The 12,954-nt window shown below is 49.2% G+C and overlaps 1 protein-coding gene across 2 annotated transcripts; it reads left to right on the top strand.

Moving 5' to 3' along the window:
* The first annotated feature begins 6,355 nt into the window (after window positions 1-6,355).
* LOC137432054 (SLIT and NTRK-like protein 1) lies at window positions 6,356-12,329 on the top strand. 2 transcript variants are annotated; one of them, XM_068123790.2, is made up of 2 exons: window positions 6,356-6,472; window positions 9,345-12,329. In XM_068123790.2, the coding sequence occupies exon 2, from the start codon at window positions 9,359-9,361 to the stop codon at window positions 12,032-12,034; it is 2,676 nt and encodes an 891-aa protein (XP_067979891.2). In that variant the 5' UTR covers window positions 6,356-6,472; window positions 9,345-9,358; the 3' UTR covers window positions 12,035-12,329. The 2 variants fall into 2 exon arrangements, with proteins under 2 accessions (XP_067979891.2, XP_078638912.1); XM_078782786.1 differs by lacking the exon at window positions 6,356-6,472 and adding an exon at window positions 6,833-6,868.
* The last annotated feature ends 625 nt before the right edge of the window (window positions 12,330-12,954 follow it).

Genomic DNA, 12,954 nt, shown 5'->3' with positions numbered 1-12,954 from the left:
ATAGTTGAATCTGCGTTGTATTAATTAAATAAGAGTAGGCCCCAAAGTTCCTTTCAAAAGCGGTGCAAGTGGTTTTCTATCCCGCAAGCCGCCATAAGCCATGAGGCCGAGTTGGAGAAGAAGGGGGAGGAGCGCCAGGAACGAAGGCGTGGCCCATCAACGCACCATCAAGGGGCGGAGTCCGGGAGCCCTCGCGATCAATCAGGGCCGAGGCGAGCTCACCGGCGGGTGTGTCCTAAAAGCGGCGGCTTGATACGTAAAAGCCCGATATAAGCACCGCCGGGGACTACTTCGAGAGATGTGCCCGCGAGAAACCAGAGAACCAGATGTGCCCGCGAGAACGAGAGAGCCACATGAGCCCAGTTGATGGTAAGAGCAGATGAGCAAGAGCAAAGAGAGAGAGAGAGGGTCGGTCCGCTACGACGACGATAATAATCGCGCTGCTTGCCGGGTTTCGCCGTGAACCAAAACGTGGACCGAAGCGGAGCATGCACCTGGAGCGGGACCTCGACGCCTGTGCAATCTGCCGGACCTTCCTTCCCTACCATCTGCATGAACCTTCTCTTCCTTCCCACCACTACCCTTTCGTGTAAGTCTGTTCGTATTGTCTTGGGAGTGTTATATAAGACTGTATAAGGCTGCCCTGTGTTACTGCTTCTTCCTCTTCAATTGTACATTACCTTTCGTTTCCTCTTCTAGTATTGTATAATAAATTCTGTGTTCTTCCTTTCACTTTGGTTTCTTCTCCATTCGATCGCCTTAGTCTGATTCCTTCAATTGAATATACGTGGCACGATTTAGCCAACGCTCAGAATCGGGATGTCTTTTTGTTAACGGCTCGGATTTCGGACTGCTAACCGCTCGGCAAACTCCATCTTGTCCGGGTCCGAGCAGGGAATTATATCCCTGCTTTGCGGAGGGATTGGCAAAGGTATTTGGGAACCCATTGACCAATCACCCTGGCCAATCTCACCCCGCAAAGGAGCGTGTAATTTCCAGGAACAGAGGATTGGCCAGTGTAAAAGACAAGGGGATTAACCCCCCCTTGGTAAGGGGAGCGCCGACCTCCGGATCCGTAACAATTGGTGTCCGGGAGTGGGATTTGGGCCCGAACCAAATTTTTTATATTGAAAAGAAAAATTTGGTCAAAAAATTAGGAGCGGCCAAAAAATTTTTTAACATCCAAATTGAGTCGTGCCATGGATAGTCAAGGCGATCAGATGCCGGTGGGGGAGAATGAGGAGGTAGAGGGGTCAGAGTTAACCCAGGACCCCAGGGAACAATTGGGAGTAATGGAGGAGGAGGTTGAAGAAGGTGCGGTAGAGAGGGTTGCAGGCGCGCAAAATGGCGGCGCCTCACACATGGCCGCGGCAGCCGAGCCCACGGTGCCAACGGACTGGGACCTATTTATGATACAAATGAGGGCCTTTATGGTCAAGACGGGCGAAGACATGGCAAAGAATAGTAGGCAGATGGAAAATAAAATGGATGCTCAGAGTAATAAATTTGGGGGATTAGAAAACCAAATTGGGGGATTGAGAGACGGGTTGAGTAATTTGGAAGATAGAATGGGGGAGCGATTAGAAAGCCAAATTGGGGCGTTAGGAAGCAAATTGGAGGGATTCGGAAGCAGATTAGGGGGCAAATTGAAGGACGTGGTTGGCCAAGCCCGAGAAATTAATGTGGGATTAGCGAGGGACAAAGCCACGTATGAGGCAAAATAATTTGAGAGGGAGAGGGACCGCGAGTTGGGCGGGAGGAGCACACGGGTACGTGACGAGGTAATGCGGCTAGAGAAGCGCGGGAGAAGCGAGTTGGAGCAAGGCGCAGACATGTGGACGGATATAGAGATCGCGACCCGGGGTATGGGGAAGCCAGCGACCGCCGAGGTGGAAACGAAAATTTTATTAGAGCCAGCGGTCGTCGAGGGAAAGGAAAAAGAAATTATAACCGAACCAATAGTCGAAATGGAAATTGGAGAGACAGCGGACGTAGAAGAGCAACAGCGGGAGGAAGGAATGGAAATTGCTCAAAGTCTGTATTCGCATCCTGATACCATGCTTGCTAATCCTTATAAAGATTTGCAGGTGCGTGTGGAGAGGAGGATCCCAAAGGTGAGTCTGGCTGTATATGGGGCGAAGAGATTTGGCGGGAAAGTGTTTGGCGCGGAAAGAATTTTCGCGCACTTGGGATCCCAGCGTACCGCGGGCGTTTGTGGGAGGTCCGTGGTCCGCTGTGTGAGTAGGAATGGCGCACGTGTGAGGAGGAATATGGCGCCGGAGCGAGAGTGTGATACCGAGTGCGAGAGCGAACGCACGTCGGAGTGTGATAGTGGGAGTGATTGTGACACGGAGAGTGAGTTGGTTGTGGCGAGTGAGAAAGAATGCACACTTGGAATGGTTGAGCGTGTGCGAGGAGGCACACCTGAGTTGGTGGTGGAGCGCGTGATGGGGAGTGTTACAGGGGATGTAACGGAAGAGTGCACGCCCGTGGTGGTTACGGAGTACGTAACGGGGGAGAGTGCACGCGAAAAGTGTGTGAACGACGAGTGTGCACCAAGGTGTGTGAGGAGGTGTGCGGTGGTCAGGTGTGTAACGAAGTCTGAGAGCGGAATGAGTGTGCCTGGGTGGTGTGCACGGAGAGAGAGTGCGGTGACGAAATGTGCGGAGTGTATGGAGACACCTGGATGTGCGAGTAGGAAACGGAACGCGTGGTGTGAGCATGCGGGTAAGGCATTGACGTTGACCGGGACAGCGTTTAGGCTGACAGGTAGCCGACGCGAGCTCTCGGTCTGCGACGGGCTTTGTGTGCTGCGGGAGCCGGCCGGCATCGGTGCCGTTTCGCTCCTGCTCGGAGCATCATGCACGATTCGGGCCGGGCCCCGCCCTGCACGGTCGAATCCGCGCTTTGCCAGGCAAAGCGATCGGCCCGGTTCGAGGGGACGGAGGAGGGGTCGGAACGGCGCCCCCTTGCAGTGGCGACGTTTCGGCCGGGCAAGGCCGGGCCATCGCTCATGGGAGCGCAAGGCTTGCGCCGGGATGGTGCCTGGTGCCTTGGCCCAATCAAGCCTCCTCCCCTGAACCGAATGCTGGACGGACTCAACCTACAGTAGACCCAAACCACCCGTATGCATTGCTCGGCTTTGCGAAGCCGAGCTGTAAAGAATGCATGGACGCACCAAGAGGCTCAAGTTAGCGGACTAATAGATGATGATAGTGTTTTGGTTTGGATTGATACCCGATGTGGAGGAGTTGGAATTGATACCCGGTGATTCGAAATTGGAATTGGTAATAGTATTTGGAAATAGTGATTTGAAATTGGTAATAGTGATAATTGGAAATTGATACCCAATGTCGGGGGGTGGTATCTCTACCATCCCTCACACGATTGGGGCACATGAGCTTTAGTTTATGGGGTTATGGTGGTGAAAACCTAGCCAGGGAGGGCTTGGATAATGTTAGGGTTTAGAAATGACTTTAGGAGACATGAGATTTAAGTAGTGACATTATACCTGTAGAGGGGACGTAGAGAGATTAGGTTGGATGATAACGACGAGGGAGTGCTTAGTAAAAGGGACGACGGGGAGCACGAGTTTCAGAAGGGAGTAGTTAGATCAGATGATGCAGTGTGTTTGTAGTGAGGGTGATGAAGTGAGGCAATGCTCATGAGAGCATAGCTTGAGAGGATCGGCCAGTGTAAAAGACAGGGGGATTAACCCCCCCTTGGTAAGGGGAGCGCCGACCTCCGGATCCGTAACAATATATATCTGTGTGTACAGTGTGTATTTGTATTTATATGTATATATATATATATATATATATATATATATATATATATATATATATATATATATATATATATAATATTATATATATGTGTGTACAGTGTGTGTTTGTATATATATTTATATATATATATATTTATATATATTGTTACGGATCTCGGTTTCGGCACTCCCCTTACCGAGGGGAGTTTAATCCCCTCGTCTTTTAAGCTGGTCGTCCGAGTCCTGGAACTATCTCGCCACTTCCGGTCAGCGCTGAATAGGGTAGTAGGCCAATTATTCCTATGAGCTAAGTACCAGTGCCTTCCGGTAAGCGAGGAAATGAGCCCCGCCCGAGCCGCGACTGTAATGGATACGCCGAGCGAAGCGAGCCACGACTCAGGCCTTTAACAAAAGACTAACCCGATTATAAAGTGGTTCGGCCAAAATCGTGCCACAGGTATTCAATCAGGAAAAGACTAAAGCGATCGGGGAAGAATGAAACCAAAAGTAAGAAATAACTGACATTTATTAATTATTTACAACAAACCAAAGAAAGAGAAGGAACGAAAGTAATATTCAGAAGAAGAAGAAGACACAGAGCAAACTTATCTACACAGGCTTAACTTATCCCCAAGACAATACAGACAGCACAAACTCACGTACACGAATGGGAATTGCAGGCAGGAATGGCTGGACGAAGGATGAGAGGGGCAGACGGTCCACAGAGCGGGCAGGGAGGTCCGGATATCGCGGCACGACGTCGAGGTCCCGCTTGAACGTCTACGCTCCGGTTCAGTGGCGAAAAAACCCGGCAGGCAGCGTGGTTGGTATCGCCCACGAGCGTGCCGACTCTCACACGCCGCAGGATGTTCGCGCCAAGAATAAATGTTCGATGTTCGCTCCTCTCTCCCTCCTCTCTCTTACTCCAACTCAACTTCTCGGTTCGTGCTCCCTCACTCGTCTGCGTAAGCAGTCCCTCACTCCTCCTTTTATTGCCCTTCCCGAAATCAAGCCGCGGGCTACGAGGGCACACCTACCGGTTGGCTCACCTCGGCGCTGGTTGGTTGGTAAGGGCTCTCTGACTCCACCTTTGATGATGAGTTGGTGCCACGCCCGTGATCCGGCGGCTCCTCCCCCCTTCTTCTCTGTTCTTGGCCTCGTGCGTAATGGCGTTTTCGCGGTGTGATGCCAACGAAACAGCCCAATGCCACGGCGGCGAACGCCGCCTTACTGGCACTTTAAAGAGACGATTGGGGAAGTTGAAGGGGGCCTATCTTATTTGATTGATGCAACGTAGAGTCAACTATTGGAAACACAGCCTTACCTGGAACACATAATAATGAAATAACTACGAAGAGGGCCTATGATTCGCTACGTGTTGCAATGTGGACTAACTATGGGACGACCTTTGACCTTTACAAGAAATGGAGGTATTTACAAAAATAATTATTTACAAAGGGGTATATTTACAACAATTTACAAGTGCAGGGTTCTCAAAACCCTAACAATATATATATTTCTTGTTATCCATCTCATCGAACACGGCAGGCGGGAATGCCTTCTCCCATCGTTTTTCGGTCTCCCGTCGAGCACTTCGTCCCTTTCGCGGTCCATACTTCATTACTCTATGAGCAGGTGCGATCGATCCCGCAGGCCGGGACTCGGTGATGTTAGACAATCCCCGCCGCTGGGTGGAGTGTTTGTACCGTGCCAGTCTCCTCCCAGTGGAGCCGAGTCCGATTGGGAACGTTGTGGAACCTGGAAAGATTTGTATTTATTCTTTTGACAAGCGTACCTGATGGAGTCGGGAATTTAATGTTTGAACACAAATAAACAGCAGGTTGTATAACGGTACTATAGTCGCGGATTTTTGTATTACGTCATTAATATTGTGCTTCGCTTCATAAACCGTACTTTATACAATAATGTGAAGAAGTGGAAAGTGAATTGTGTTTTTTTCCCGACGCTCGCACCATCTAGGTCTGTACAGCAATGGCTCCTTGAGAAGGGGGCGAACAGGCGATCTGCGATGAATACTAAATGGAGAAGAGGTCTCGGTGCGGCCCAGGATATCGGAACACACACGGGACCCCAAGTCCACCATCACCAAGGTCACTGACTGGTGCGACCCTTGCAAGACGGTCCCCGAATCCGCTCATCTCTGCTCGGATTGATGACTCCGAGAGAGACTTGTAGGCGAGGCGTGCGTCGTCCGTGACCCCAAACATACCCGATTTTACAAATTCGCATCAGAATGAGCGGAGGGGGTCCGAGAGACGCCGTGCCTAGCGCGGCAGGGAAGTTATAGCATGATGGACGGTAATCCGGCGGCGTGCAGAGAGGCGAAACACTTTGCTTTGTCAACCGCGATCGGACTAACGAACATGGTGTCTTCCTCTGGGGACAAAGATACAGAGTGAGGGAGAATCTGCATGAAAGAAAACGAAGAGGAGCCAGAAGAGAGCGAAAGAGTGGAGAGAGGGAACGAGTGTCGTGGAGAGTGGGGGTTGGGGAGGGGGAGTGGTTCGTGGGTGAAGACAGGAGGAAAGTACATTGCGCGTTTTCCTTGTCCGTGCGGTTGCCTCTGAACGAAGCTAAAGACAAAGCTGAACATGCAGGGACCGAGAAAGCGAGCGGCGGGACGAGATCATCCGTTCCCGGCGTTGAGCGTCCCGACCCGACTCCAACCCCTGCGGTGTCCGTAAGGTGAGCTATCCCGACCCGACTCAAACCCCTGCGGTGTCCGTAAGGTGAGCTATCCCGACCCGACTCCAACCCCTGCGGTGTCCGTAAGGTGAGCTATCCCGACCCGACTCCAACCCCTGCGGTGTCCGTAAGGTGAGCTATCCCGACCCGACTCAAACCCCTGCGGTGTCCGTAAGGTGAGCTATCCCGACCCGACTCCAACCCCTGCGGTGTCCGTAAGGTGAGCTATCCCGACCCGACTCAAACCCCTGCGGTGTCCGTAAGGTGAGCTATCCCGACCCGACTCCAACCCCTGCGGTGTCCGTAAGGTGAGCTATCCCGACCCGACTCCAACCCCTGCGGTGTCCGTGAGGTGAGCTATCCCGACCCGACTCCAACCCCTGCGGTGTCCGTAAGGTGAGCTATCCCGACCCGACTCCAACCCCTGCGGTGTCCGTGAGGTGAGCTATGGCATTTCAGCGGCTCGCGTTCAACGCTGAAGGCTGCCCAATAATATGGGATTTGTCCGATGTGGGGTTGAACTTTATGATTAATAAAACCCGCTTATCGTACGTACGACCCATTGTCCACAACAAGGGCTGCATTCACAAGATTTGTATTGGCGCCAATTAAATGAGGAATTGATTATTTAACATCCTTTCATGGCGGAGGAACTCTCAGGATGGTGATGCAATTTGGGGAAAACAGCTGCGAAACGAAGACCGAGGTCAGACATTGATGTTTGCACCAAATAGAGCACAATGAAGCACTGCAAGCATTCCAATGGGCATCGCGATGTCTAAAGCTCCATTACTACAACAATCGCATGCAACACCAATCTACATTTAGGTATTCGTCTTACCAATGCGTTATGAACCCCTTCCTTTGAGCACTGCCCCCTAGGGGTTGCCCTTTTCAATATCTCTCTCCCTCATGTGTCTTTCTGCGTGATTATTTAACCTTCGGACGCAACTAAAGTTGTGTCCCCAACTTTTGGTGAGAGGTCCTGGGATTGAACAGCCAAAACCTAGATGATGGATGGTTCCCAGCTGATGATCCGGATGCTAATTCAATCAGGAAGCTAATTAATTCTTCAGATCTCTCTCCCTCTCTCTGATGATATGTCCTGCAGACACTGTTCAGATATGTTCTGAGATTGAAGGGTTGAAATCTCGATCGTTGACATTCCCATGTGATTATCCGGATGCTCATTGGATCAGGCGCTCAGCAAGCTGAAGGAATTCTTCTCTTTCGGTCTCTCTCCCTCTCTCTGTCTCTCTCTTTATGGTATGGTAAGCTCTACAGACACTGTTCACAGATGTTCTAGGTTTGAAATCTCGATTGTAGAATTTTCTACATGATGATCCGGATGCTGATTCAATCAGGCACTCGGAAAGCTGAGGGGATTATTCATATCTCTCTCTCTCTCTCTCTCCCTCTCTGTCTCTCGTTCTCTCTCTGTCTCTCCTCTCTCCCTCTGTCTCTCCTCTCTCTCTCTCTCTCTCGCTGTCTCTCTCTCTCTCTCTCTCTCTCTCTCTCCTATCTCTCTCTTTCCTCTCTCCCTGTCTGTCTGTCTCTCTCTATCTCTCTCTCCCTCTCTCTTTCTGTGTGTCTGTCTGTCTGTCTCTCCCTCTGTCTGTCCTTCTGTCTGTCTGTCTGTCTCCCTCACCCTCTCTGTCTCTCCCTCTCTCTATCTATCTCTCCCTCTCTCTCTTTCCTCTCTCTACCTGTCTGTCTGTCTCTGTCTCTCTCCCTCCCTCTGTCTGTCTCCCTCACCCTCTCTGTCTCTCCCTCTCTCTCTCTCTTTCCTCTCTCTACCTGTGTGTCTGTCTGTCTGTCTGTCTCTCTCCCTCCCTCTGTCTGTCCTTCTGTCTGTCTGTCTCCCTCACCCTCTCTCTCTCTGTCTCTCTCTCTCTATATCTCTCTCTCTATCTCTCTATCTCTCTATCTATCTCTCTATATCTCTCTCTCGCTATCTCTCTTCCATTAGCAAGAGTGTGGCAGTCCCATGAGTTGCAGGAACCACTACCGTTAATCCACAGATAATTTGTGATGCGTTTAAAAGGCACTGAGAACACTCCATCTGATTCTACTTCAGTGATTTTTCTATTTGTTGCAGACTACAAAAAATGTTGTTCTTTTTCTTTTCAAAAGTCTCTCTCATAACAAAGTCAAAAGTCGTCGAGTTTATTGTATTCTCTGCGAGCCAAGGGTTAAGATTGTGAGTGTAGCACGATGCGATTGTTCTCCGTGAAAGCAATTTCTCAGAGAACGCTATTGCGTTGCATGGCGCATCCGTCCGATGCAGCCGATGTGCGTTTGATTTCCTCAATGCTGTAAATTTTCTCTATTGGCAGCGGCAGTGTTTGCTGTTCGAGTGAATTTCACGGTGGCGCACCCGCCGACGTACCTCATGTCTGTGTGCCACACTCAGCAGTGATCTACAGAGCACACACATATTAAAACAGACGGCGACAGGCGAGTATCATGCCGGTCACTATGCCATGCAACATGGTCGCTCTGATAACTAACCTCTTGTACTGTTCAAAGTCATGAGGTCAATATTTGACACCACGTTGCTGATGACTCGTGTAACTTCAGTTTCTCGATTAGTATCAGTACCAACAGGCTGTCTATTGGTTTGATATAGATTCAAATCCAAAAATCTTTTGGCTCTGAATGCTTTATCTATGGATATATATTTTTAAAGTTTGTATCAATCTAAAATGTAACGGACAAATATACCTCAGGTTTTGTACATTCGTTTGAGTTCCCAACTTACACAACAAAGCAGCTTTGACGTGCGACGACACATCAACCCTCCATGTGTGTGTGTTTTACGCATTCGATGATGCGCTCATGACGTGGAGTGCGCACACTTTCTCTCTTGCAGAGCTGCACCTCGTCATGCTTGCTTGGCTCATCCTGGCGGGAAGTCTGCACGTGGTGGCGGGACCTGCGTCACGTCCCGCGGCCTGCCGCGCCCTCTGCTCCTGCGTGCGCCGGGACGGAGCACTCGACATCGGCTGTGAAGCTCGAGGCTTGACTTCCATTAGGCAGCTACCACAGCCTGTGCTCAGCCCTGCGTTTCGCCTGTTCCTCACCAAGAATACTGTGCCGAGGTTGGCCACTGATGACTTTTCCAACTTCTCCGCTGCCATTCTGCTGGACCTTAGCAATTGCGGCCTTAGATTCATTCAGTCTGCAGCATTTCGTGGCCTCAATGCCGTGAAGAAACTCTACTTAAGCAACAACCGCCTTGAAGTTTTGCGTAACGGCACGCTGCTTGGTCTGGACATGCTCGAGTACTTGCAGGCAGATTATAATTCCATCAGATTGATCATGAATGGCACTTTCAACCAGCTACTGCACCTCAAGGTACTTATTCTCAATGATAACTTATTGCGGTTTCTGCCTGAGGATGCTTTCCGTGGACTTGGCTTAACCCACCTAGACTTGCGTGGGAACCGGCTCAAACAGCTTCCTCACAAGGGGATTTTGGAACACTTGAGCCATGTGCTCGCCATCCAGCTGGACGAAAATCCATGGAATTGCTCCTGTGGCCTACTGCCTATGTATTTGTGGCTTGAGCAAATGCCCCACTCATCTATTGTTGGTGAAATAATGTGTGAATCACCTTTTCGTCTCCACGGGAAACACCTCAATGAAATCCCTCACTCAACACTCTGTCCTCATCAGCTTCCCACTGAATTCTACCTGAGAATTTCAGAGCAGGTTCGCTCAAATACAAACTCCCTGGTGAGTCCCGTACTGCAGGCACATCATCCTGTGGTCACGACACTTCCAACGAGAAAAGCTGGTGTAACAATGGCAACTGAAATGAATGCAGTTGGAAAGTTTCCCTCATGGTTAGAAATCAACGAAGCAGAAAGTTCCACGGCTTGGCCTGTTGTGTTTCCAATGGCAACGATGAAAACTCGCCCTTCCCAGTTCCAAGTCACTGCCAGAGGGGAGATGTTGCCCAAAGGTCCGCAGACGTTGTCACCCATTCCCGTGGAATGTCCTGATGTATGTCGCTGCCTTGTACATATGGTTAATCTGGATTTGAGTGTAAACTGCCAGGACAAAGGTTTAGAGCGCATTTCTGCCCTTCAACCACGACCAAATAATCCAGACAAATTGTACCTTTCAGGAAATCATATCCACAATTTAATGAGCACAGATTTTTTTGGTTTCCAAAACCTGGACCTGCTGCATTTGGGAAATAATCGGATATCTTATATTGAGACTGGAGTATTCTGGAACCTGACTAAGTTACGGCGACTATACCTCAATGGAAATGACTTGGCACGCCTTACAGCAAGCATGTTTTCAGGACTGACCAACTTGCAGTACCTGTACCTCGAACGCAATGTAATCCGTGACATGCAGCCTGGGACCTTGAGAAAGATGCCCAACCTGCAACTTCTCTTTCTTGGACACAACTTGCTTAGAGCTATTCCAGTGGCCACATTTTATGGCCTGCCACATCTTGTTCGTCTTTCTCTCCGTGGAAATCACCTTGCAATGCTGTCAGTGCGCAGGGTGTTGGACCAACTGCATGGACTCATACAAGTGGACCTTCAGGAGAACCCGTGGCAGTGCAGCTGCACTCTGATGGAGTTACGACAGTGGGCACGTTCCCTCAGCACCGGTGTGCTCGTTGGTGGTCTGGTTTGTGAATCCCCCCTGCACCTTGCAGGTCGTGACCTGCGCTTTATTCCCGTGAGTACTCTGTGCCCAAACCGGAGGAAGAAAATTGCACAGTCAATGACTGAACTACCTACTGAAGTACTTTATGGAGATGGAAACCAAAATGTGAGTTTCTTTCAAACTCGAGCCACACCAGTGCAGTTGGAAAATTCGAACGTGCCTGTTTCTGTTGTTATTCTGGGGTTGTTATTACTCATTCTGTCTATGGTGTTTGCCACTGCTGGTTTGTTTGTATATGTTCTCAAGAAGAGACGGAAACCAGCTCCAAAAAGTTCTTCTGAGGAACGAGAAGATGTCCCAGCTCTATGCATGCATTATGGGCTGTTTGGACAACTTCCAAGCCATGCCGTGGGAAATATTCATGTTGGTACTACAGACCACCATCTTTTGGAAGGTCTGTGCAAGGACCCAATTTATGTGGTTCATGGGCAAAAGCTTGTTAGTGGTGATGGTAAGGTATACTGTGATACTGCGAGAAGCACAGCTATAGAGTCCAACTTTGAGGAACGGGCTGTCCTTGGCACAACCACCAGGGAACCTAAAGCAATGACTTTACCTGGATCATTGCATAGAGGAGGTAATTCCCTCTACTGTAGTCCAGCTGAAGCATCCTTTCATGTGGGTCCCACGCCGTTCTTATGTAATATGGAAATCCCATATCAGCGAGTTCTGGACCTTGGAGGTGAAAGAGAACTCCAAATGCCTAGGGGACACATACTGAGCTGTACAAACTCTGAGGTGACCCGCCAAGCAGGTCATGCCCTGATGAATGACAGGGCAAAGGAGGATTATTTGGAGCTAAAGAGCAAGCTGCAACAAGCAGAAACAGACTACCTAGAGGTTCTAGAGAATGAAACTAAAATTCAATAATCATCTCTCAATAATAAAGTTTCCTGTACAAATGATGGAGAATTTGTACAAGTGTATATAAAATATATCAGAATAATATGAACATTTGTTTTTGGCCCGAGGAGATGTTGCTAATGTCCCATTGTGCTCCAGTTTTATACCATTAAATAGCATTGACTACAGACTTGGCTACATCACAAAGAAATGGAATGATGACGCTTTAAGCTGAAAAATTACCTTTGACATTTCGCCATGAATGCTGTGTTTTTGGATCTATTGTTTGCAGTGCTTTCTACAAATTATTTCAATTCCTTCATTTGCTCAAGTGCCTTTTTCATGTCCACCATTATTGAACCGTAACCCGTCTGCACGAGTGCATTCAATGCTCTGCGGTGCAATCTTTTCCTGCTCTCTTCTCCGTCGGCTCTTTCCATCCAGATTCACCATGACCTTCCCAACACATTAGGTGACATTTCCATAAACAAGAGTGATTCTACCTTTCTCCTGCTCAGTACCCTCTTGTCCAATTCATCCAACTCCATTATATATGCAGGCAGAATGGCCAAGAGGTACGCACACTCGCCTCCAAGCTGTCCAGCCTGTGTTTGAATCGGCCTGGCTAAAAATTTCATAGCTGTGGTGAATCATCAATGTGTGTGCCGTCCCTTGGATGGACATTAAACTGGGCATTTCGTCTGCTGGCAGAGAAGTATAGGCGAGCTATCCAGCACCATAACCAAATTCCTGCCCTTGTTACTGCTGGGAAGGCAATGGCAAACCACTCAGTATAATTCTTGCCGAGAAACTGCTTCAGCAGCACCGACGCTCTGTTACAGAGTATAGTACATTTAGAATTAAAAACAAATATGCATAGTGATCCAAAAGTACCAAGTAAAGTTGTGAGTACAGGTATTTAATTTTTATTTTAATCTAACATTGAC

Source organism: Myxine glutinosa, chromosome 8 (genome assembly GCF_964187855.1).
Source record: "Myxine glutinosa chromosome 8, kmMyxGlut1.1, whole genome shotgun sequence".
NCBI classification, from domain to species: domain Eukaryota; kingdom Metazoa; phylum Chordata; class Myxini; order Myxiniformes; family Myxinidae; genus Myxine; species Myxine glutinosa.
Note: the sequence above shows the minus strand (reverse complement) of the source record. Positions and strands in the feature narration are given on the sequence as shown.